At 38.0% G+C, this 27,607-nt stretch overlaps 1 protein-coding gene across 1 annotated transcript; it reads left to right on the plus strand.

Annotated features, from left to right (window-relative positions):
- Positions 1 to 24,167: 24,167 nt before the first annotated feature.
- Positions 24,168 to 26,357, plus strand: LOC116121661 (ABC transporter G family member 6-like). The gene has a single exon (XM_031407605.1). The coding sequence runs from the start codon at positions 24,168 to 24,170 to the stop codon at positions 26,301 to 26,303; it is 2,136 nt and encodes a 711-aa protein (XP_031263465.1). The 3' UTR covers positions 26,304 to 26,357.
- The last annotated feature ends 1,250 nt before the right edge of the window (positions 26,358 to 27,607 follow it).

The following is a 27,607-nucleotide window of genomic DNA, read 5'->3' on the forward strand; positions in this document are numbered from 1 at the left end:
TTAAGGGGATAGGGCAAGTGTCAGCGAGCCTTTGAGGACTTGAAGAGGGCTGTGACGAGGGAACCTGTATTGAGGTTGCCAGACTATACTGTACCTTTTGAAGTGCACACTAAACCATCAGACTATGCCATTAGAAGAGTATTGGTCAAGGAGGGACACCTAGTAGCATATGAGAGTCGGAAGCTCAACGAGACAGAAAGGCGCAGTCCTAGAGAAAAAGATAACAACCATGATGCATTACTTGAGGACTGTGGAGGGACTACGAGCCTGGATCGACTCTCGGTTTATATTGGGAATCTTAAAGAGAAGATAACACAGCTGATTGTCCAACTAGCGAAAGCAAGTCGGGAATTGGAGCTAGAGCGAAAGAAGAAGGAGCTCGTAGACGAGACAATGCGAAGAGATGAGATGATTAAGTCTGCTTCATGCTTGGCTACCTGCATCAAAAAGGCAGTGGAACAGAAGAAAGAAAAGGAGCTATTCTTGAGGATTGCTGAAAGCAAGGCCAACAAGCTTACTAGAGTCTTGAATTCCCTGGTTAGCCGACTGTGGGAATGAAAATAACCTTGCTTAGATGATTGTACCTTTTAGGGTTTTGCTCAATCTCTCTCCCTATTTCTCTAAGTTATCTACATTTTAAAGCCTTGAAGCTTGATCCTCATGATCCACTTTCCATTGTGAACCCGCCAAAGGAAGCTGGCCAACATATTGGAGGGACTCTCGGATCATGGATGAAAGAGCTATCCGGTTACATCTCTAGTAGCCAAAGCACTTACTATCTCTTTTTTCTATCTCGGCTTCGATCGTTGAACTTTCTTTCTATTCGACCTCCCCAAAAACCAGTTTCGAGAACCCCCTGAATCTCCCAGAATCTTTATTCCATAAGTGTTTAGTTCTTTCACCCAATACTTATTCAGTTAAGAGGGATTCTATAAGACCTTGTTGACATGTCAAAAGTGGGAATCGTGTCACTTTCTAGTGCTAGTGACGGTTCAAGTGAAAGTTATACAACAAGTCTGAAGTGCCTTCTTGTTCTAGTTCCTTCTTTACTTCACTACTTCCCTCTATCCGGGACTAGACTTTGATTCGCCTTTCTTTATAATCTGTTTTCAACTCTGGATTGCTAGTGGGACTTAAAAAAGAAACTGTTTCCTTATCAATGCCCCTATTCCTTCCTAACTCTCCCTACTCTTTGATTTCGGTTCCTCTCCCTCACCCCGCAGCTCAAACTCCGCATCCTGATCCAGAGTTTGAACTGTGAAGGAATTACCGGTGCGCACAGAGAAGGAGCTGTGAGGGAGAGAATACAGAGAATACGCCCTTGACTATACAGAGGATAAGGAATTAGATAGCTTAGGTTTGGAAAGAAAGGATAGACAATTGTCTGATTTCTTCGGCTTAACTAGAAGCTTTCAACAAAGACAAGCTTGTGATTGGAGTGAAGGATAGAGGCTGCTAATTAAAGTCATAAACCAGCTACTTATTAAGTCAATGAAAATACAAGTGTTTTGCACTTTCCTAGAGAGATGATATCAATCTATTGACTATTCCTCCCCTGTTAGGAAATCCTCCCCTTGGACGATATAATAAGACACATTCCCCGCCACGAATCCGCATCATTAACTGGAGAAAAAGCTGGAGAAATAGGGCGCATCAACTGCATTAATTGCTTGAGAAGTGGGACACATTTAAAAAAGAGGCGCTAACGCCGCCTTAACACTTTGTTTGCAGCATTTCTTGGATATGAGCAAGTTGCAGTTGCTTCCATTGTTTGCCTCGCTATCTAAGTGAGCGCTTTCAGGCATATGCTCCTATTAAGGTATGGATTGAAACCAGTACAGCTCTCAGGCTGAGGAAACTTCTTACTTGTGCATATCCACCCGCTATGAGCAAGAAAACGAACACATATTGATCATTGACCTCCTCCAAGCATTAGTGGAGTGGTAAACTTGGCATCATAAGATGTTTGAAAGGTTGGAGGAATGAATGCCAATCTCTAATGTTTTTTTCATTTTCTGTAAAATCATCTTTAGGAAGACAGGGCACCAATATCAGATATGGAAAATGCACTCTTCCACTAATGCAACGCCAGTGTCTTTCAACTCATGGTAGGCTCGTCTCTCTGGCTATAAGGGAATGTTTGGAATGTTATATTAGTCCCTTGCTGCCAAGCGTCTCGCCTTGCTCAAGCAATAAAGAGATGAACTCGCCTGGGCTGATGAGACCGGTTGTAGAGAGATTTTTGAAGCCCTCCCATTTCCCATTAAGGGAGGCAATCGCAGAAAGGAAAGGCAGGCGACCAAAGCAAGACTGTCAAAGTCCTAAAAGGAGAGCGACAGTAGGTGTGGTTTACCCTACCTCTCTTTGTCTCTTTCAATCACGTACATAAGAAGAGAGCTTCAAGAAAAGCGGTGGGCTGTTTTTCTCCCTTTCTAAAGTGTTGATTCCAGGATAAAAAAACCTGGGAATGTCCCTAGAATAGCAAACAAATAAGTTGCCTCTCATTTAGGTGTATTGACTTCTTGCTAGACAAACAAACCTTCTGTCGTGAGTTTCCTACTCTTTCATGGGTGACATTAAGAGGTCCAAACTCTTCAATTCCTAGTTACAAAGTGTCTCTCTTGAGCATATACGACTTGGAACTTAACCTCGATCCCAATCCTTTACCTACATATGAGGAAGGTGAGAATAGAGATGCGGAAGTTCCTATTGGAGTTGGAGGTGCAGTGAACATGACTCTTGTAGAATGAAGAAATACGGTAAAAAGGAGCTCCAGGCGTAGGAGTTCATTCCACTATAATAGGAGAAGTAGGTGCAAAAGTAGTAGTAGTAGTAGCACGTGCTTCCCTAGTAGCAAGAAAAGAGGATAGAATTAGTGAGCTACCTTCTCCCTAAGGCCTCCTTGGTCTTTTTGGACTTGGTTTATGTCTGATTCCATCCGAATAAGTTCTCTTTCGTCTTTTGATAGTTCTAACCTAAGCCTATGCGCCTGCTTCTGATGAGATAGAAGTAAGTAGGATCCCGGTGCGTCTTCCTTCAGTCGGCCTGTTATCAAAGGATGTTAGTAAAATCAGAAGAACTAGAGGCTCAAAGGCTCGGGTTGGTCAAGCGAACTGATTCATTTAATTCTACGCTTAGTCTTAGCACCCGCACAGTAGAGGGGAAGAACATTCCCTTTCCGACAAAACTAAGCGTCTTGCCTTTGGGTAAAGACATGCAATAGGAGGAGTGAACCCGTCCACTTCACGTTGAGGTTCAAAAAGGTAAATCTGGCCTTCGCCTCAAAGCCAACGCATGACTTTTCATTAATCGCTCAAATCTTGTGCTCAATGAGGTCCCGGTACCTTCTTCTTGGAGCTAGGCTAAAACTCGTCCACATCTCCTGTCCATTTCTATCTCGGTCTGGGTAATAATTATAGAGTACCTATTGAGTGGAGGGCTCAACGAAGCTCGTTGTTTAGTAGTCTTTCTCGTCGGAATGGTTATACGGTCGCAGTGACCTTAGCTTAGCGGGTCTACAAGAAAAAGAAATCCGTACCATAACATTAGTCCTTTTCGGATCCATTTTGTTATGATTCTTTCGAGGTTGCGGAAGAACCTGAAGTTATATCTCTCGACGTCTCTTACTAAAAGGAGTTGATGGCTAGGCACCTATCACCTTGTCTGTTTTGCATGCAATAATAGTGAATTCGAATTATTAACTCTAACAAATAAGCAATGAAACTTCTCCTCACCCTGATCGTAGGGACACGCAGGCGCTAACCGATCGACCGATCTGCACCCCTCCCCTCTCTTTACTTCCCCGAGTCCCTCATTGAGCTGTTGCTCCCCGGGAACACGAAGATTATACATCAACCCCTTACTATAACCAGTCTCATCTCTCTGCTCTAGGAGTCAAGATTAGGATTATTTACCCTTGTTGGGATTCATGCATTTTGGACATGGACATGGAAATGGAGAGAAAATGATGATCAAGATGATGAACATAAGGTAGAAAACAAACCATTATAACATTAACATATTAATGTAAGAAAATGATAGAAAATTACCAACTCCTTTTGCTATTAAAAGCTTGAAGTTGAAATTTGGAGTCTAGATTCTTCAAAAGAGAATGAAGATACTCAAAATGAAGTCCACCCAAGCCAAAGATGAGAGAGCCGAGAGAGTGAGAGATTGCTTTTTGTTTCAATTGATTCAATTCAATTAAAATGGTATAAAACTTAATTTATATACCATGAACACAAAGTGTAATTTTAAATTGTTTTGGGAAGGCCTCAAACAATTTAAACAATTTAAAATTTGTAACGGCTGCTGTAAACTAGTACAATGCATGCATAATAACAATAGAAAATGGGCCCAAACTTTACTTTTTATTATAAGTAATAAGTCTTTTACACACAAAGAACATCATTTACAGAAAGCCATTTTAAAAGACAAAAACAGAGGAAACAGTGTAGCTATTGCTCCTCGCTTGCCGACGCCCCTCCGACTGCATCATCACTTAGATCCTGCATCCACAAAGGAAAATAAAAGGGTGAGCACAAAATAATGCTCAGTAAGTAAACCCTCTATCTGTTTGTCCCCGTATGTAATACTCTTAATTCTTTCCTTACACTACTTCTGTTTTCTGTTTCTACTAGACGCCATGGCCTCATCTTACCAAAGGTACGGCCAGATGTCGTTCACACAGCGCCATCTCACTCTTCATGACTGTCGAGTGGAGTCCACACAGCACCAACCCGTTCTTAGTGACTACCGAGTGGGGATCACGAAGCACCTACCCGGTTTTCGTAACTATCGGGTGGAGACCACAAAGCACCTACCCGTTCCTCATGACTTTCGGGTGACGATCACAAAGCACTAACCCGTTCCTAATCACTGTCGGGTGATGATCATAAAGCATCAACCCACTTCTAATAAATGTCGGGTGATGATCACAAAGCATCACCCCTTTCTAATAACTAATCGGGTGATGATCACAAAGCATCTACCCGTTCCTCATGACTTTCGGGTGACGATCACAAAGCATTAACCCGTTCCTAATTACTATTAGGTGATGATCACAAAGCATCAACCCACTTCTAATAAATGTCGGGTGATGATCACAAAGCATCACCCCTTTCTAATAACTAACCGGGTGATGATCACAAAGCATCCACCCGTTTCTACTACCTGTCGGGTGATGATCACAAAGCATCAACCCATTTCTAATGGCTAGTCGGGTGATGATCACAAAGCATCAACCCGATTCTCATAACTGTCGGGTGATGATCACAAAGCATCAACCCATTTCTAATGGCTAGTCGGGTGATGATCACAAAGCATCAACCCGATTCTCATAACTGTCGGGTGATGATCACAAAGCATCAACCCATTTCTAATACTCTTCTCATTCACTCTACTCTAGCACTTCTCATTCTCTCTACCCTTAGAGTAGTTGCATCCACAAAGTTCTCTACTCATAGAGCAAGTGCATACACAAAGTTTCCTACTCTTTCTTAGGTCACTTCTCAATGCACAATTAATGCCTATGGATGGTTCATCTCCACTAATGCACTTATGAAATGCCAACATGCAATGTTGCAAGAATTAAGGTTCACTACTCATACTCAAACCTCTATTAGGCATTTCATCAAACAACTCAAGTGCATAATAAAACTCTACTATAACAATAATTCTAAGTCTTTCTCTAACCATCCAAAATGGGGAGAAACTCCCTCACATAGCCATAAATCCTACCAAAGAAAGACACTTCCAAAAAGGATTTCTCAATATCCTTCAATTCCATCTCAAACTACCTTTCCAACCCACATCTCACTTCTTATATTTGAAATGTATAAACAATCACAAAGCACTAGTAATCTCCATTTAAGACTCAATAACATGGCATATAACATGTATATAACATACATACATAATTGCTATAAAAAACCCTAATCAAGAAAATTCTCAAATCTCAACTTGGGTTGAGATTTACTTACCTTGTTATGGAGAGATTTCACTAACTCTTCCTTTCACTTGGTTTGCTTGACTTTCTCTCTACTCTCAAACAAATGAACAAAAACCCTCAATATTCAATATACACAAAAAATCACAAAAATTAACAACCAAAGCAAGAATCCTTACCTTAGGATGCCTTAGATTGATTTTCTACCCCAAATCACTCCAAAAGCCCTTTAAAACTCCTTGAACAAAAGAAAGAGAAATTGGGAGGAAGCAAGAGAGGAGAGTGGCAATGGAGAAGAAGAATGAAGGGTTTGAAATGACTCAATTCCTTTTAATGAACTTTATACACAAGCATTCCCATTTTGCCCTTACTCTTCTTTAGGAATTCCATCTATATCCTTTGATTCATTACAAACACCCCCCCATAACAACATATTCTCCATGAAAATTCCTTACATTTTACTCCCCAATTTTCCTGCTAATTAGGGGTAGAATAGTCAAATTGCCCTTAGGGAAGAAAATATCTAAAACTTAACAAACATTTTGGTTGGCACGTCGCCGCGACGAGGAAGCTTCCGTCGCCGCGGCGAAACTGTCCAGCAGCTTCCCGTGGCTTCAACACCTCTTCAACGCAGCAAAGATTCTTCTTCGACCCGGAGAAGCATGAAACACTGAACTTCTTCTATTTCAACCAATTTCAGGGCAAGTATTCAACACACCACTCAAACAAAGGTCAACCAAACAATAATACTAATAAATCAACTCAAATAAGAGCAAAAGAAGAAACGTTAGCTACGTACCTCAAGTGGGGCGTTACAAAATTAACTTGAGAATAAACATTTATGTCAAGTCCTTGGTTTTATGGTTAATTCATAATTAGACCAAATTTTAATTCCATTAAATATTCTAACCCTTTAGAATAAAACCAATACACTTTTGCCCCCATCATTGAATCCAATTCAATAATAATATTTTATAAATCCTTATTACCCTTAGTTAGTGCTAGCTATCCATGGATAATCATTTCTCATCAATACATTAATTCGGATGCAACCGTTTATGTTCGAACATCATTAATTTGATTAATGATATGTATTACTCTCTCTCTTTGAGCTTGGTTTTATGTGTGACCATTTTGGTTTACTGTGATCTAGCCCGGGGCCCAATATCTGATTTTGATATGTTTCGTTATAATTCTTTATAATCGAAACTCCCACTGATTATGGTAGACGTCTAACAATGTTCCATAATCCCTAAACCACAATGAAATGTAAACTCCAATGTACCTATTCTGATGGTACGTACCGTGTAGTCAAATCCCTCTGTTATCTAATCCCGATTAAGAATGATTCATGGTATGTCAAAACCTTTAACTTAATCTTTAATCGAATTGTCAATCGGTACAATGGAACTCGTCAACATGAAACTATTTTTCATCTGACATTCATTATACTTTGGCCAGAGATTTCCCTTTTCCAATGTTTATTGACATTCGTCTGGGAACTCGAGATTGGACTATTTTGAGTTAACGGATCCTATCTTGACCATCACTAGTCCTCGCACATGAATAACATATGATCAAACCGGCTTATTACACAAGACATGACTAGTCTTGTGCTTATACACCATATGAATCATATGCATCATATGTTGAATCTAACCGTGATATCTCAGGTCTAAGGATCAATGGTACACTAGCACAATCCTACGATGCATCATTGACCATATCCATGTGATTCATTGTAATCGGTCATATTCGATAAACAGTTCACTAACCATTTATCCATGCTAATGCCTTAGTGACATATCTCTTATAATCACTCATACTAATACCATCACATGATATTCAATGGAGACATTCAACATGCATACTATGCAATGTTATTGCCCAATTAACATTACTTGCATAGGGAATTCTTTGATGATTTGATTTTCTGAAGATCCATGTCATTCGGACATTTCACATGCAATATTAAATATAATATAATATAAATGAAGCAGAAAATCAATAATATATTTACAAGATATAATGTCCTGAAGCCGACAACACGATTGGTTCCTAGGGTATACACTAACAACCCCGATCGTGTGTAACAAGAGATAGACTCAGTCTCTTACACACCGGAGTTTGAAGCTCTTGACAGAATGGATTTTCCTTCTTCCTCACATTGAAGCAGGGAAATCCTAGCCCTTGAAAGCAAGCAGCCCACTTCGGACTCGCTCACAGGAGAAGCACGGACCTTTATATCCTCCGATAAGACTAAGCTAAGTAAGGGTGAGTTCTTACTTAGAGAGAGTTGGGTAGAGTCAATAGCTTTAAGATCACATCGGATTGGTCCTAACTGCTAGGCTAGATCTTTGTGATTCAAAGCAAAGTGCTTTCTCCTTCACTTCAATGGGTAAAGAAAGACCGGTTGACACCGCTTTTCAAAGATTGATTGTTAGCCTCATAATGATCCTTGCCTTTTCCCTTTGATTGCAGTTGGTCTCTCAACTCTCATTGTAGGAGGCTTCGCAATCTTCCATATGTATCTTGGAACACCACAACTATCCAGGAATAAATGATAGAAAGGAATGTCATGTGGGTTTGTGCTCTAGAAAAGAGCTATTGTGGAGACAGAGATTTGTCCTCAGAGAGGAGGCCCAACAAGGGGCAGTGGCTATTGCCTAAAGATAATTGCAATGCACTATTTTGTCAGTTGGCTTTAAAAAAAAAAAAAAAAGATTTTCTCTATTTGCGCATGATATCTAACGTGCGCAGAGACTAGAAACTAGTTTTTTTTCAAGAAAAGAATATTTGATTTTCATGGTGAAATCATGTAAAACATCTCAATCAACATGTCTAATTGATCAGAATCGCGGTTTGTTGAAGAATACAAAGGCAAATTGTATAGTATTGGTGCTGTAAATGAGAATCAAGAAGTCATCAAGGCCTTTAAGGATCTTCAATCAGATATGCAAGTGCTTCTTTCTCAACTTGCTGTAGATCCATCTATGAAGAAGTATATTCAAAAGAACAATTCCATGGCCAGAGACTTGGTTCTTGAGTAGTATGAGAAAAGAATTGCTAGTTCTAGCTTAGAGGCTAGTTCGATTCTTTTAAATTCCTCTGAAACAGAATCTTGCCCCAAGATTGGTGACTCTTAGGCATTCCCTCCATTGAAGAAAGCTATCTTGCAAGGGAAAAGCCCTGTTGTAGAAGTGCTTGAGGATTACTCGCTGAAGGCGTGTGAGGATTCAGTGACACTTAATTTCAACTCAGCAACCAACCCTGCAATAGAGGTAGTTATAATTGCAATGAAAAAAGAAAATTCTTTTTCTCAACAAAGTCATAATTCTGCAATCACTGGATGGAGGTCTCTGTTTGATGAATCATCAAATAACTAATTACTGGAATATTACAAACCAACTGAAATTGGAGGTCAAAAAGTGCCACCTAAAGAAGTTATTCAAGAAAGGATCCAAAATTGGGATAGCTGTCTTGTAGGGCAAGTCTTTTGGAAAAATCCTAAATGTAGCCTTGTTTACAATGTTGCAAACATGCTTTGGGGACATAATGGATCAGTTGAAGTTATGGCAGCGGATAAAGATTTTTGGGTGTTCAAATTTCCAAACAACCGAACCAGGGATTGGGTGTTGGAAGAGGGACCTTGGCACATTACAAACCAGACTCTGGCTCTGATAAGATGGAAACCCAATATGTAGCTCATAAAGACTGCAGTTACTAAAATTCCTATCTAGGTGAAGTTTTGCCATGTTCTAATGGAATATATGACCAGAATAGGCTTAAGCTACCTAGCGATTGCTATTGGAGTTCCTTTATACATGGATAAGGCCATTGCACTAAAAGAGGTAACATATCGACTTTTGCAAAAGTTTGGTGTTGGGGTTGACTTTCATGATGAGCTCCTTGAGTCTGTATTGATTAATAATTGAGATATAGAAATTCTATCTATAAAAGCCCTTTGAAACCTTTGAAATGCTATAACTGCAAAGAATTGGGGCATTCAACTGTCAAGTGCCAAAGAATACCCAAACCCTTACTCAACCTCTGAAGAAGAAGAAGGAAATCTAAAAAGACTGATAATGCTAATGACTGGAGAGTTTTGCAAAGACCTTAGATATAAAGTCGAGAGCTGATATGATAGAAAATGTCAGTAAAATGAAAGGGTCTGCAAAATCTGTAGTAAATAGATTTGAAATGCTTTCTAATGAAGACCTATCTGTAGATGATGTCATTCTTCCCAAAGAATCAAGTGCAGTGCTATGCCAAGAAAATATAGATAAGGTGGAACAGATGCATCACCATTCTTATGAAAATGAAGGAAAGTAGCAGACTATTCAGGAATCTTCTAGCTTTGCTGCTATAGTCAAGGGTAGTGAAAGTGGAGTAAAGAGAGGAAGATGACTATCTAAAGTCGATAGTCCGGTAGGTCTTTGTAAGGCAAGTGGAAGGAAGTGATTCGACTGATAGGTTGAGGGAGTCAAGCGGGTTTGGTTTTTCTTCCTAAGGGGTATGATAACTACACCATTCAAGATCAATGCTTGCATCCGAAAATAGATGGGCGAGAGATGGACAAAAGCCCTTTCAAGTTGAATTGATTCTTATCTGGTTGTTCAAAGCCTGCCTACTTTTGATGACATGAGATTCAAGACCCCATTTAAAGGCAGTTGATCCCGATTTCCTTGATCCTTTAGCTAGTTGGACTATCGATAGAGTAAGCTGGATGTGCTATTTGATCTTGTAACCCATGAAAGCTCAAGAAAGAAAATGTCCTCTCAAGGTCTCTCGAGCCACCTTGAAAGCCAACGCCTAGGTCACTTGGCATTCCTCTAGTTAATCTGTCACAGGGTAGGGAGGTTCCTCTAGTTTAGGACCTTTCTCCAAAAGCCTCCCCTAATTAGACTTTTGGCAGGCCATGGTGCGGATAATTGTGGGTTTTATCCTGCTTATTCATTAGGGCAAGCGGATGTCAAGGGAGGGTTCAGAGGTGCTCGTTTTTGCTAGGGTTTAGCTTTTCAAGTTTATGGTTACATAGATTCAAATTCCCAGATATAAAGTAAAGGAATTGTAGTACAGTGCTAGAAGCAATGTTGCATTGCACGAAAAAGCCTTCCTTTGTCCTAGGGGGAGGGTTGGGATAGTAGCTAAATTAGATAAGAGGAATCTTGCCCATTCGCTATAGACTTCCTAATCATCATTCGACTTAGCGTTGAGCCAAAGAGTGAAAAAGCCCTTGATTGCGAGATGACTTTCTTTTCTAGATACGAAGTCTCATATGTAAGCTTCGACGAAAGAAGATATGTTAGATAGCATATCCTGGGAAGAAATCAAGTAGAATATATGTTGCAGATGTGAGGGAAATTGCACAGAGGCTCTCGATTCTGCTGTCCCAAACCCGAAATTCCAATTTTTGGCTAATGAAAGCCCCACATTACGGACCTTTTCTTCATGGAGAGTGAAGACTACTCATGCCTTCTATTCCCTATTCTCGATAGAGAGATGAGGGAAGGCAGCTCGACCGATGCATTTATTGATGTTACCTGTGAATGCCTATTTGCTTGCTTTACTCCTTCATTCATGGAAAGCTTTATATCATCTTCCTTAACGAGACTTGTAACAAGTGATGAACCTTCCACCTATTCCTCGATCTATCAGAAGAAGTTTTGTGACTAAAGCCTACAAAAAGACTTCCTGAACTACTTAACAGAACTAGACTCACGAACTGAGCTAGCCACTCCTCCTCCTTGACTGGCTAAAGATAGAAGCACTTTAACGATAGGATAGAAAAAAGATAGACGGGAGCACAATAGCAAAACGGGCCTAGAACTTGGGGACAACAAAAGAAAAGGAACGAATGAAGGCATAAAGAACTAGAGCAGGAAGATGAGTTGCAATATTGTTGTATGAACAAGTCTATTGGTTGGCTTTAGTTGCTGGAGCTGAAGCAAGCACTCTGCATACTGTTTGAAAGAGTCATGCGAGTAGACACGTTGGCTGGTGGAGGTTCTGGCCTTGGTCTCTATGAAAGGTCTTATTGCTTAGATAAGGCTTTCTAAATTCCTATTATACCTATTTCATGGCTTGCTCCATATCTTGTTGCCTTTGCTTTCTGGTGGAAAGCGAGGAGCTTGCGATGCCTTACGTAATTGGAGGCTTAACCAGAGGCAAAGAAAGAGTTTCATTTCTTTTCTATTCAGTGGCGAGCAATTCTATCCTAAATGGTGTGGATTGCTTCTTTCCATCTTTGCCTGTGTTGTGCCTTTGCCGATGCCTATAGTTAAAAAAAAAAAAAAAAAAAAAAAGATTCAAATACGCCAACTCATTTAGTATAGCCAAACTCAACATACGACGAGGCTCCTCAAGAGAAGGGAAGGTGACGTACTCCCTAATCTTAGAGTTAACAAAGGATCCTGCCTATAGCTTGTGGCTTTATTAGTTGGCTTAATAGCTTGCTTGGTTCGATTGTTCATCTTGCTGTTCTCGTTGCCCTTACCTACTCAAATCCCAAAACGAAAAGAGTAGTTCCCCCCAATTCGTCTGGGTCCTTCTTCTTGGTCCCTGTCAAAGGTCCAGTCGATGGGAAAGAATCCATGTTCAAGTTTGATTACCGAGTGCTTGCTGCTTTCTGTGGAAAGTTCTATTACGGGATAGAAATAGAGGTAAGGGACTGCTTTCCTTTTATGCTTCCCTATGTGGAAAATGAATCAAACCTAACTCTCGGGTCAAGTAAATAAATTGAAAGAAGACCAATCTATAGTCAATAGTCACAAACAATAGAAAAAAACTTCAATAGGTAAGCTTTTTCCGCTGATAATAACAAAACAACCAAGGGACACCCAATTCTTCTCATCTTTGATTTGATATCTACCTTTTTTTTTTTTTTTTTTTTTTTTTTTTAATTGTAAGTATCCTGCAAAAAGGCAAGCAACCCTTTCTGAAACTGGGACTTTGAAGAGAACAGACTAAGCAGGCAAGTCAGCCTATATTAACCTTCTCACTTAGGCTTAGGCATACAAGATAGACAACACATCTGTAGGAAAGAAAGTCACAAGCAAGCCTTTAAGTGACAGGGGGACCAGCAAGCGTCCCTGCTACAGCAATTGATCGTAAGATCACTAGCTTCGGATGCTTGCCTCATTGCGATGAAGTCCTTTCGACCGGGGTGTGTGGGGATAATAGTTGGGTTTCTCCAATGAAAGCGGAGAGCGGATGTTTATTGGTTAAGTAGCGGAGATCTTAGATGCTAAGCTTTAATGGCAGGCTTTGATGCCAATCGAACCAAGAGAAGGAGACAAATAACCAGAAGCTAGCTAGGGAGGTACCACTAGTAGGAAGATTGATTGCCTTTGATTTATGGGTTTCGCCACGAATTTAATGCCAGCAGATGGGGGAGTTCCAGTTCAACGCTTGTACGGGGATTTTTCATCCATATTCTATATGTATTAATAGAATAAGGATACATGGAGGGATATTTCCAACAATGATGATCTGCTTGAACTGCTAAGGCTTGTCTTCACTCAGTTCGATGCATGGGTGTGACCGAGAAAGGAAGAATGCATCCAACCAATCAACCTTTCTATTTCTTCCGCTTGACCACCAAATCATGGTTCACTCTTTTTGGGGGAAAGGAATGGGGAAGAGTTGGAATCGATGCTTTCGACCCACATCTAATTTCATATGTAATAGCATTAGGAGGAAAAGAATAGAAGACAAGTAGTGAAGGCTCGACCCTTAGTAGGCGAGGCAAGACTACCCATGAACCCAAAGACATAAGGACACTGAACTCAACTTTCAACCTCGTGCAGAATTGGGGTTGGGTCCCTATTATGATCCACACGCACAAAGAGTGAGGGAGTCTCCTGGGTTCTTGAGGCCTTCTGGTCCAAAATAAGATGCTTAAACACTTCGGGCTTTGCGACAGTATCCTTCTTAAGGATGGGCGAGGTCCCCAAAGGACGAACAGGCTCTTTTCCTTTCAGTAAGGCCTCGTAATATAGCTTCCGTGCCTTCATACCAAGCTCCTGACACTGAAAATAATGCTTTTGAACTTCCCTTCGCTCAGACTCGCTTTGATTATCAGAAGGCGGGAAGGTGAACTGGTTAAAAAGAGCTAAACCTCTTTCGAGCACACCTTGTTCCGAAAAGTTGTAGTAAATGGAACGCCACTGCGAATTCCTCATTTAGTCAAAAATTGGCTAGTCTGCAAAGGAGCGGTGAGTGTACAGTCCGACTTTGTCTTACTTAAAGAGCTAGAGCATCCCATCCTACTGGGAGCACCGTTCCTCACCACAATTAGCCCATATGCCTAGCTTGAGTTTTCATATTCTTCATAAGGATTGAGATCTAATTGTTCCCATGAAAGAAGATATAGCTAACTATGAGTCATCTCAAGAACCTGAGATTATGGTTCTGTACTCATACACAGCGTCGCGTGGTTGGACGGCTATACTGAAATCAAGGATTGGGAGAACAGAGAAGAAGCTTCGAACATCAAGAGGACCGTGGACTAGAAACCAACCTGACTACCTATTCCTCAAGAGAGAAATGGCAGGAATCTTAGAGGCCGTTCAAAATTCTCAAAATTGACTTAACGGTCAACTGGTGATCCAGACTCGAAGTTCTGTCCTAAAAGTCAAAGCAATTCAGATAATCACCAACGAGTTGTTAGACTATGCCGAGGTTTTTTTTTATGGGAAACCTTTTGGCCTTGAAAGACTCAGAAAAAGCTTTCTTTGCCTGGAAGAAACCTAGGACTAACTTCCTTCCTTCTTAAAGAAAGTCAGGATTTGAAGGCAGACAATGTCCTAGAATATATCCCATCATCCACGGACCCTTATAAGGACCCATGGACCTTAACAGAAAGGACAATTAGGAAGAATAGTTACCAAGGGGAGTTCAACAGCCTTATACACATATCTCCAACTGGCAAGCTCATAAGATTCTCACTGTCACAGGGATTTTACACATTCTGTCAATATCCTTAAAATAGTAATCGACTTTAATGACTTGAGTCTCAAGGAAATGATTACTCCAAAAAAATTAGATTCTATAAGGATTTAGAAAGCGTCACGGGTAGCTACTTTGAGTAGAAAGCTGCACTATTCAACGTTTTTGATATCTAACCTGAAAGCAGGTTCTTAATGCTGGGAAGATACTTCAATTTTGATTATAGACCAGCATGGTTCGATAAAGAGTGGTGGCCTAGATTTGGCCTATCTCCTGAGCGAAAGATGCATTCAGGCTATATGGATGGAGGATCACGACCTCATCAAACTTGTCCATAAGTACAACTGTCCTTCGATTATGTGATGGAAGCTTAATACGTTCTATCAAGGACTCAACACTGTTCATTTAGTACGGCTGAAAACTGTTCGCTAGCACAAAGACAGTGAGAAGAACGACCAATTCTTGGAGGAACTGGAAGAATCGTTCGAATGGAAGCATACTTCGCAGAGAAGCCCGAGAGTGGAAGACCCGCTAGAAAAGGATGAAGCCGATAAAGAAGACGATGAGATAATTGTCTATGGTTTACGAAGACGGGCGGCGAAAAACGATTTCTTCGGGGACAAAAGAAATTGGGGGAATTCGGGGATAATCTTCGAAGGACGTCCAACATTTTACTAGGGCTGTAAACGAGTCGAGCCGAGCTTAGAGCTCATTTGGAGATCGACTCGGTTATTATCGAGTCGACTTGGCTCGGCTTGAACTTGGTTTGTTAACCGAGTCAAGTTTGAACATAATGAAGCTCGACTCGTGGGCTCGCGAGCCTGGTCCAGCTCGCGTAAACATTGTGCACTTATACAGGGTGCTTTGGTGATTTTTTTAAAACATGAGGTATTAAACTGATATTTTCCAATGAAAAAATTTAAAAAGATGACAGTTTAAAAAAAGCACGGTCAGAGAGGATCGGGGCAGCACCCCCAGCATCCATTTCTATCCCATCTGAGAAGAACGCAATGGATACTGATGATATGGGAGGGGAGTATAGCATGTGAGAGAAAAAGAAAGGGATATGCCAAAAGAGACAAGGGAAGAAAGGGAGCAGTGATTACAGAGAGAGAAAATTTGTGAGGAAAGACGTCAAGAGAGGGAGAGGAAGAGAAGGTTGGAGGCCAAGGATGCTATCAGTGACAACCCACTTAAACTTAATTACTGTACTTCATTCTCTAGGGACCCCATTTCTTATTTCACCCTAATTTCTCTCTTAATATCTTTGCTAATGTCACCCATATTTTCTTCTGATTTTACCTTTCTTTACTGCTTTTTTAGCAAATTTTTATTCTTTTTTTTTTTTTTAAATCCTAATCTTTAACGAAAAAAATCCAATCTTTACTCAGAAGTCACTAGAAATGAAAGTGTTAGGCAGGAGTTACTGAATGGGGTTTCTGTGGTTGTAATGAATGTATGGTGAGATTGGTTGAGATGCTTCAAAGTTTGTCTCTTTTGTTCTTTTTGAAGCATACCCATTTGGACTTTGGTGTTTTTCTGTTGCTTTTAAGGAAGGTAGAGAAGGAGCTTGAAGTTTGCAAAGTGGGATTTTGGGTGGGTTTTTATATGATTCTCTGTTCATAATTTTTTTTTTTTTTTTGGGTGGGTCAGCTCAAGCCTTAACGAGCTCAAGCTCGATATCGGCCTCGCGAGCTCGAGTTTGAGTCGGTTCGAGCTTGATTCGAACTCGAACTTGACACTATAGTAAACAAACCGAGCTCGAGAAATTCGGGGAATTCGGGGATAATCTTCGAAGGACGTCCGACACGTTACCGTGGGAATAATGATGATAATTAAGAAAGGAAAGAAAAAGAACAAAAATTCGTGCATGGCGGGACCCATGGAGGCTTCCAAAGGCATATCTTGGTGGATTTTTGGCTTATTATGGCTGCTTTTGCCACAACATCAAGGTGGCATGGAATCTCATTATGTTAGGGTTGAAAGTGAATAAGTGGTTTGGCACATTCCAACCCATTATGATAGTGGTGTGAGTTATCAAATTCCATGTTGATGAGATTTTGTAAGTTGTCATTGCATTGTACTCTCTATCTATTGTTGAGTGAATTAATTTGTTCTTAATCTTAAGCAAGATTCTGTTTATGAGAATGGAGAGCGGCTCCATAGACAAATGATGAAGAAACTTATTGCCACAATAAACTGTCAAAAATTAATAATTTAACGACTTTTTTTTAAATTGCATAATTATGGTGATTATATTTGACACTAAAATATAATTATTTATTATTTAATCTGTTAATTAGAGAGAGAGAGACTGAGAGATATATTATTGAGAACATTTTGAATTATTAATCTTTATAAAAAAGTATTAATATCCTTATAAAATATAAATATATTCACTTTATGTCTTACAATTATTTTTAATACATAAATTAAAATATTCAATAATAAATTTAAGATAACAATTACAAAATTTGATTGCGATCACATGATTCATAGAATGATCATTTTACACAAAATCTATTATTTTATACAAAATTTTATAAAATATATAATTAAATAATTATATATTTTTGGGGCGGCACTGGAAAATTTCAGGACGGGTCGGGGGCAGGGTCTCGTGGGTTTGACAAAAATTTTTAAATGTGAGGGGAGGTGAGGGATAATAACCCATAACTATAATGCATAAGTGTTTATTTTGTTTTAAGACCTAAAGGTTCGAGAACGACATAATGAAAATCAAAATAAAATACAAGATCTTACAGACACGGTGTTCTATGACTCTATCAGCTATTTGTTATTTTTTATTTTTGATACAACCTCATTGCCTCAGCAAGTTCTCACCAGAACTTAATTAGATATTAAAACTGATGGAGTTTTATAATAATAGAAGTACAAACACAAAAATGCTATTTCTGAAAGTGCTCCCATTTGTTGTATGAAATTCTACACATGAAAAGAATTAAATCTTTGAAAATTTAAAGAAACATACAATTTAAAATTTTTATTGAAAAAACTTAACTCAACGATATGATAGACTGCATTCAATAAAGAAAGGTTCTACCTCAACTACAGAGGTCATCCACGATTTATTGGCGTTCCGCATATTATGTAATAGTGAATCCACGTTCAGTGATGATAACACGACGTGGGCGTCAAATTCACTGAAACCCGTCTGTTGCTCGATCATAGAACTAGCACGTTTTTTGAGAGCCCAGCGGAACTCCCCCTTTTTATAAAGAGAATAAGAAAGCGTAAACCAGTAACAAATTAACAACATACCAATAAATTTTACTATTCCTATTAGATGTTGTATCATGTATACAAAAATCTCTTTTATTGGGCATAAAAAAAAAAAAAAAAAAATGAAGTAATTGCATCTAGAAATTAGAAATATAAAAATGTTTACAAATCCAGATTTAGGTTTTTCTATATTTATACAAATAAAGAAAGAATCGTATGAATCATGCCTAGCTAACACATTCATCTCTCTAGAATCTAATTTGTTTTGTTTTTGCTGCATTATACGAATTTGGCAAGTCTCGCGATGTAGATTGCAGTAGTAAATTTCCTCATCATTTTGCCTATCAATAAAAATTGGTTTACAACCTAATTTTACAAACTTTCTCTCACAACTCTAACGTGGCAGATCGCGATTGGTCAGCTTGCAAATGGACAGACAAGACCCATTTGCGAGTTGATCAATTATAAATTACCACGTCAAAATTCTGAGAAAAAGTTTATGACATTGGGTTGTACTTTTAGTATTGCCCTTTGTCTATAGAGCCACAAAATCTTGCCCAAGATTGAAAAACAAATTAATTTACTCAACAATAGATAGAGGGTATTGGACAGCTTACTCTAGCGCAGTCCTTTGTGTGTTTCTGTCTTTTAGTCTTAGAGTAGATATTAACATATTTATTAAATTATGCTAAGCACGTTTTGTACATATGTTGTGTTAATATTGTGCTATTATATATAAAAAAAAAAAACTTTATTATTTAATTTATATTATATTAAGTCATATAATTTTCTATAATATGAATCGATTCAATTAATTTACTATTAAATTAATAAAATGATATTTTTATATTAATTACTTTAACATGTGTAATGATTTTTTTTTTTTAATGAAGTTAATTAAGATCATGAAAAATGAAGTTCTGAAACTCTATGACATGGATTATTATTTAATTTTAATTAGATTAATAGGTGTATTATGTAAATGCGAAACGATAACATTCTCACTTCTTTTTTTTTTTTTTTTTTTTTTTTTGAGTTAATTACGTTTCTACTTTCTACCACAAAAGTTGGGCCTGCTATCTTGGGCTTTATGAGCTACTTATAGTAGGCCCAAGTTCATTCTTGCCTAGTTGCTCAAGTCCAATTGTGTTCTAGTCCAAGTCAGGCTTCGAAAGAGTTATTATGATCTGCTGCCCCCTACCCTTTTGATTGATAGCCCCGCCTATAGGACAAAACAGTTGTTGACGCTTGATTTTGGATGCCAACGACTCGCACGTGGGAACTGCTAAGCTGACTCAGGAGACACATGTGATGGATCCATGAGATTTGAATATGGAGCTGAGATTATATATTTTGCAGAAAAAATAAATAAAAGATTGGCAAGAGGGGTTTTTATAGTGGTTCGGATGCAACAAGCGACTCCTACATCCACTGTTATTTTATTTGATCTCTCCCTACTTCTATGAATTTGCCCGTAAGGCATACAAAGATGAAGAAATACAGTGTTTTTACAGAGAGAAAGAATTGAAGCTAAATCTCAGCCCAATCTCCCCTCTTCGGGAAGAGGAGTGCCCATTTATTCACATTTGCACTCAATGCCATGAGAGCTTTTGCAAACTGCCTTGACACATGGAAGGCTCTCGTCCATTCATCTCTTTGAAATGAGATAAAGTTTGTGAGAATATCTTTGGAGATATGGGCTTAGCAGTTGGTACAAAGAGACATTAATTGTGCTGACATAGGCTTGACTTTTGAGGCATAACAACAGTCATAAACAAAAATAAGAAAAATTAAGAGAATATTTAGTATGTAATTTAAGAATTTGATGTCACTCTTCTTTTCATTCACAACAAATGCCGTTTTTGTATTTTATTTGAGAATTTTATAAATGGGAAATTTTACCAATTGAAAATGCTGAAATATATAGAGTCAAAGCATAAATTATTTAGGAATGGACGGGACACAAACATGAAAAAAGCAAAGAAATTAAGTAATGAAAGAAAGATTAATTGAAAATTTGAAGGTAAGTAAGGATTTTGCAGAAGCATCATACATTGCCTTCAGTTTACCCTTACGTATTTATAGATTGACTCTGCCGATTAATATGCTATGTTCTAAGGTTATGGACGTGTTCATTAACTACGCAAGTATTATAGTGATACTTAATCTACAAAACTTCTGGTCTAAATTTTGACATACAAGCTTATGTGTTTTAATTAAACGACTTTGAATTAAAAATATTATATGTCAAACAAACAACATTACCAGCTACCACATCAATTTTTACCATAATAGTTTGCACCAATAGATTATCAATAATACTAGTCTCATAAACATGTCTCACTACCACCTTTCATTAACCTATGTGGCAGTTTGCAATTAGCTTAGTCAAGGCGGATCACATTGTTGGGCAGATGGGATCTATGCAAACTAACCAATTGCAAACCGACATGTTGCGTTTGTAAAAAAAAATTAGTGAGAAGTGTTTATCAGTGTAATATTACATTTTCTTGTATGATTATTACATTATAGCAAACATTGTACTTCCTTTTTATTCCATTGCACTTTAGTATAAATAGAAAACTATTCTTCTCAATTCTTTCTCTCAGGCATACTCAAACAATCTCTGTTTAGTCTTCTCTTACCTTCTTCTCACATTTGCCATTAGATTTAAGCTTCACATAAAATAATTAAAAACAGTTAATACTTGCATGTTACATAACTAAATAACTAATTTTTTAAGTGCATGAAAAACATTTAATTAACTGTGTTTTATAGATCTCTTATAATTTTTAAAACGACTTTAATGCAAGATATATCTTCCATATCTTCATCTTAATTTTATAATAAATCAACTAAAGTTTCATAAGCTTGATTCGAATTAATATTTATTCAAATGAGTATTATAGTCGCAAACATAAGATTTTAGTAGTTAGATATAAGATTTATTATTTCCAATAATCAACAAAACCCATCACCTTTCTAGATTCAAAGTCTAGTTTCATCATTTACTCAAGCTACAAAAAGAAAAGTGCTAATCCCAAGGGGTTGATTTAGTGGTCAAGAAGGTTTGTCTCTTCCATTTACTTTTTGAGTTCAAATCACATTGGAACCACCTGCCACATTTGTGGTTTACCTGGAACATTAGGCTCGTAGGATGCTTAATGGATTTTAAAGATTAATTGAGGTGCGTGTCAGTGGCCCGAATACCCCATTAGGCTTATAAGATGTTTAATGGACTTTAAGGATTAATTGAGGTGCGTGTAAGTGGCTCGAATACCCCGATTTAAAAAAAAAATTGTAAGGGTTCAACTAACATAAGATTTTAGGAGTTAAATGCTTATGTTTATGTATAAGTTAAATGCTAAAAATGAATTATGCCTTTAGAATATTTTACTTTTAATATGTCAAAAATATTGAAAATGAAATTGAGATCAAAACAAAACCCGAATTGTTCTTGCAATCTTCCAGAAATTTCAAAAATATTTTACACTGAGATTTAGGTAAGAATAATTAATAAAATGGTAAAAAATAAAATAAAATAATAATAGTAATCAAGACAAATGATATATCAATAGAATATATGTACAGTTGTATGAGTTTATCTAGAAGAGTTATTATTTATCATAATAATATCAATATTCAAGTTGCGACATGTGCTGAACATGTCATAATACAGCAAATTAATCAATCATTTATATAATTATTTTAATCGATTCCATTTTTTGGGTAGTGATTGATGAGTGAACGTGGGAGGCACAATTATTTGTTTTTGTTTTTTTATTAGGGGCAAGAACTATGATTTAGGGGTGTATACGAGCTGAGCCGAGCCGAGCTAAGCATCCAAGCACTTGAGCTTGGTTCGTGATGAACAATGTCGAGTTCGGGTTCGAGCTGAGCTCATTCGAGCTTGAATACTTTGGCTTGAGCTTGAGCTCGCAAGTATGGGTGGGTACTCGAGCTCGAGTAATTGAGCTCAAGTTTCGAATTTATTGTGAGAAGGGGGCTGTTTGTTATTTTAAAAACTTAAAAATTTAAAAAAAGTTATAAAATTTGCAATTTGGCCCTCCGAGCGTGATGAGGCTCGCGAGTCTATCAAGCCGAGCTTCGCCCTGATTGAACTCGGCTCGACCCCTTAAACGAGCCACTCGAGCTCGAGCTCGACTCGATTGATTTCAAGTCGAGTTTGAGCGCGAGTAGCTCGCGAATTACTCGACTCGCTTCTCACCCCTACTATCGTTATAGTAACTGTGGTTCTTTAAAGAAAGTGAGATCAATTCTAAGAGTTGGTTTGATGATCAAGAATGTTTGTTTATTTTATTGATTTTTTGGGTTTAAGCCATCTTGGGGCCACCTATCACATTTGTGATTTACTTGGAATATTGAGTATGTAGGGTGTTCAATAAACCTCGAGATTAGTTAAACATAGATGTTTGACCGTATGTAGAGTTCACTGAACAGTAGTATACTCCTAATGGCATAGTAAGTTCTTTATTTGTTATACCTATTGTTTTTTTACTTAGAACTTAAAAGATTAATTTTTAGGTAACGTAATTAATAAGTACTTCTAATAGCCTTTAGTGATTAATTAAAAAATATATATACATTATATCCTTCTAAGTTAAAATGGATTTGTTTGAATCGAAAAAGATTTTAGTAAAAGTAAAATTAAGTTTTATGTTTTAATTTTGGGGAAACATTTGAGAACCAAATCCCATAAGGCCCTCCGAAGAGATCTCTGGCCTTCGTGCTACAGCCTGCACGGAGTATCATTCCCTTTAATTAATTCCAAGTTTTTATTTTTTTAAGTTATAATACATGTTCCTTAAACAGTTTCACGTGACATTTTATGAGTGAAATATTCGTAGTTGATTTTGTAAGATTTTATTTAATCAATAAGGCCTTATATAATTAGGAGAAACATCTAGAGAAGGTTTTCTTTAATAAATATGGTCAATGACTTAACGTGCTACATCAAAATGCCGCCCTTATATCTTCGATAAATGCTTTAACTATGCAACGTGCTCGAACATGACATGCAGTTTTGATACATGAAAATATAAACAAAAAATCGCTTGAGAAGAATCCAATAGAAAATTCCAACACAGTTTTTCTTTTCCAAAGAAAATATAAACAAGATGATGTACATAATCTTGGGGGAGTGATCCGAGCTGCTGGCTCGACTTGGCTATAGTGTCAAGCCGAGTTTGAGCTCGGTAGATTCCAACTCGCTAAGTTCAAGCTTGAAAAACTCAATTAGAAAGTGAAAAAGTAGAGAATTGAAGAGTTTTTTTTTTGTGAGCTCGAGCTCAAACCTGAATTTTTAACCTCGAGCTTGAATTTTTCAAGCTCGTCAACCTCGAGCTCAAACTCGAACTTAGTACTGTAGCAACTGAACTAAGCTCGATTAGCCCAATACTCGACTCAACTCTGCTAGTTTATACTCCTACATCATCTCTCTTAAGAAAATATTATCAATATTAAGAAACTTACCATAATAAGTTAGTATTAAAAATTATTAATTAACATTTGCAATGAATTCTTTTTAATTAATTTAGATAATGGAAAGTGAAGTTTTGTGATTTCATGACATGCCTGGAGTTATGTATTAAAACTGCAATATTAAATTAGATTAATGGATGTTTAATCTTCACGTATATGTTAAGTGGTAAGTGGGGGGCTGGTGACCCCACTAAAAAAACCCCAATAATTTGTTTAAATTTCTATTTTGATTAAACTATACTTGTTTTAATGTTCTTTAAATTTAACCACACACTCACTTACTTTTTCCATTTGTATATTAAATTATCTAAATTATTTACAATTTTCACTCATTTAATTCTCCTTAATTAATATTAAATTATTTAACTTGCCCCAAATATTAATTAGTGGATTCGACGTGGGTAGCATGAAATAGGGCCCAAAAAAAAAAAAAAAAAGCCATAGCCATTTGCTTAATCAGGTTATATATATACTGCAATACCTGTGAAAGGAAGTAAAACATCTCTAACGAACCAATTCTCAGCTAATGGCTGATCGAAGAATTGCTCCTGTAACATTAACTCCGGACCGTGAAATAGAGCTTCATCAAAGTAGCAGATTCTCGTCTCATGAGAAAGCTGAATCCTCTCATCCGCAACATGTTATCGATGTGAATAATGGTGGTAATGGTGCCACATCAGCATGTCCTTTCGTTCTTTCGTTTAACAACTTATCATACAGTGTCAGAATTCGTCCGAAAATGTTATTTGCTCCAATTCGAAAGAGTGAGGAGGAGTCGAAAGAGATTCGCAGCAAGGTTTTACTCAATAATATTTCTGGTGAAGCACGAGAAGGTGAAGTTGTTGCAGTTCTTGGAGCTAGTGGAGCCGGGAAATCGACTTTGATTGATGCTCTTGCAGGCCGCATAGAGAGGAAAAGTTTGAAAGGATCCGTGACTTTGAATGGAGAAGCACTGGAATCGCGTCTTTTGAAGGTTATTTCTGCATATGTAATGCAAGATGATCTTTTGTATCCTATGTTAACTGTAGAAGAGACGCTGATGTACGCCGCCGAGTTTCGGCTTCCACGGACTGTCTCTAAGGAAAAGAAAAAGGCAAGAGTTCAAGCGTTGATCGATCAACTCGGGCTGCGAAGAGCAATGAATACTGTGATCGGTGATGAAGCTCATAGAGGCGTATCTGGAGGCGAACGTCGACGAGTTTCAATTGGAATGGATATCATTCATGATCCAATCCTCTTATTTCTTGATGAACCCACATCGGGGCTTGATTCCACCAGTGCATTTTTGGTAATTAAGGTCTTGCAGGGAATTGCAAGGAGCGGAAGCATTGTGATGATGTCTCTACACCAACCCAGTTACAGAATTCTCGACTTACTAGACCGTTTACTCCTCCTCTCGCGCGGACAAACGGTATTCGACGGCTCACCGCCTAATCTTTCCCGGTTCTTTAAGGAGTTTGGGAATCCAGTTCCAGAGAACGCGAACCAAACTGAGTTTGCTCTGGATGTGATTCGTGAACTTGAAAATGCTCCTGGAGGAGTCACAAACTTAGTTGAGTTCAACCATTCATGGCAGACAATGAACAGGAAAAAAGAGGTACGAGAGATGCCAAACCTTTCGCTTAAAGATGCAATCAAGGCAAGTATTTCAAGAGGAAAATTAGTCTCTGCTGATACATCTACAAATGATTCAAACTTAACCACTATTCCAGATTATTCTAATCCCTTTTGCATTGAAGTAATAATTATTTCCAGCAGACTGCTCAGAAATTTATCAAGATTGCCTGGAATATTTGGAATGCGGTTAGGTACAATCTTTGTAACCGGACTTATTTTGGCCTCCCTTTATTGGCAACTTGACGATTCACCAAAAGGCTCAGAAGAGCGATTAGCTTTCTTGAGTTTTACACTAATCACCATATTCTTCGCCTGCTCGGAAGAAATCCCCTTCTTCATTGAAGAGCGATTCATTCTAATAAGAGAAACCGCTTATAACGCTTACCGTGTAATATCTTATGTACTCGCTCACACTCTCCTCTCCATTCCTTCTTCCATCACCCTCGCTCTTGCCCTGTCCTTAACCACCTTTTGGGCAGTTGGTCTTTCAGGAGGATGCTCAGGCTTTTTCTTCTACTTCCTCGTATTCTTATCCTCATTTTGGACTGGAAGTTCATTCACAGCACTCATGTCATCAATGGTCTCAGATATTACCCTCAGTTTTACCGTATCAGTTTCAGTTTTGGCTTACTTTCTAGTTTTTAGCGGATTCTACATCCCTCGTGACTCAATACCCGCATACTGGATATGGTTCCATTATCTTTCTATGGTGAAATATCCATATCAAGCTATTGCCCAAAACGAATTTAGTGATTCCAGTTCCAGCAAGTGTTTCATGAAAGGAGTCCAACTTTTTGACAAGACTCCATTCGAGGATGTCCCAGTGGCCACGAAGGTGAATCTATTAGAAGGCATGGGCACAACGTTGGGCACCAATTTTACAACCTCAAGCTGTCTCTCCACTGGGATGCAAATATTAGAACAGAAGGGAGTAACTGATATTAGCAAATGGAAGAACTTATGGATTACTTTTGCTTGGGGGTTTCTGTTTAGGATTTTGTTTTACGTCGTCTTGTCTATTAGGGCCAAGAACAAGAGGAAGTGAGATCGATCGGTATTCATTACTTGATGAGGAATTCTATTTTTACTATGTCTTCTGTTGTTTATTTATTTATTTTTCATTTCTTTTTAATGTTCCAGGAATTAATTGCGTATTATTTATAATTGATGAAGAGTTTAAATTAGCCTATACCTCATTTATTTACTTCTGTTTTAACTCTACTAACAATTAACCTGCATGTCTTTTGTTTTTTTTTTTTTTGTTTTGTTTTGTTTTTTTGTTTTTATTTGTCTTTGGCAATCAATGTGAAACGATTCTGAACATCATAAGTTCATAACTAGTAACTTAAGAAAAATGGTAAATTATAAAATATTATTTATTTGTTTAAACATTCATTTAAAAATTATTCATGTTATTAATTAATTAAATTCTTGAATGTATAAGTAGACGCTTATTCATACTTATTTTCTGTAGTCTTAACCGATTTTATTTCTATATATATTTCTACCATAGAAGTTTGGCCTGTTGATGTTATTTTCTACCCTAAGGGGGTCGATTGGATCGGAGATATATAAGATAACAGAGGTAACCTTCGTTATTTTGTAAGATTTCGATGTTTGGTTTGTAAGTAATAAAATATTAAGGTAATCTTTTATTATAAACAGTATTTACTGTTGGGGGGTAATCTTATTACCTTGCTAGGGAGTGTTATTAAAACATTACTAGGGTAATCTGATTTTTCTACTTATTTTGCCCTTAATTAAAAACCATTTCGAACATAATTGCCCTAAAATGTCTACCAAATAACAATTACCCAGCTCCCCTACATTTTAGAAATTACCTAAAACTCTCTAGCCACAAAAAGTTTAAAAGTTAATGAAATACCTCTAGCCACCCAAGAGCACCGTCGGCCATGACTCACCACCGCCGATCGCTGGCATCAATCACCATAATGGTGCACAACCGGAGGGATTTGGGTGGTCATGTGCCGATAGGCCTTTTCTAGTCATGGATCTAGCGTTTCTATGGCCGTTTCACGTCCACATCTTTGGCCGTGAAATGGCCTAGATATCTGGCTGTTTTCTGACCACGCATTTGTGATCCATGGCCATTTCCGGCTTTGCCGGTGCATGATCGGCCATATACGACCAGTCGTGCTCTATTCTGTTAACTACCTGTGGCAGTTGGCGGTGGTGGTTGACTGCCGACAGCAATGTTTTAAAACCCAACTAGGGGTGAAACTCGACAAAGTTGCTTGGTCCCGGGTTGACTGGTTTAACCGGTTTGACCGACGGTCAAACCGGTTGACAAAAACTTCTAAAATTTAGCAAATACACCCACAAAAATTA

Source organism: Pistacia vera, unplaced genomic scaffold (genome assembly GCF_008641045.1).
Source record: "Pistacia vera cultivar Batoury unplaced genomic scaffold, PisVer_v2 Contig102, whole genome shotgun sequence".
In the NCBI taxonomy this organism is placed as follows: Eukaryota; Viridiplantae; Streptophyta; class Magnoliopsida; order Sapindales; family Anacardiaceae; genus Pistacia; species Pistacia vera.

Excerpts from the sequence above, each read along its gene's own strand:
- LOC116121661 (XM_031407605.1), top strand. The coding sequence starts at position 24,168 with ATGGCTGATCGAAGAATTGCTCCTGTAACATTAACTCCGGACCGTGAA.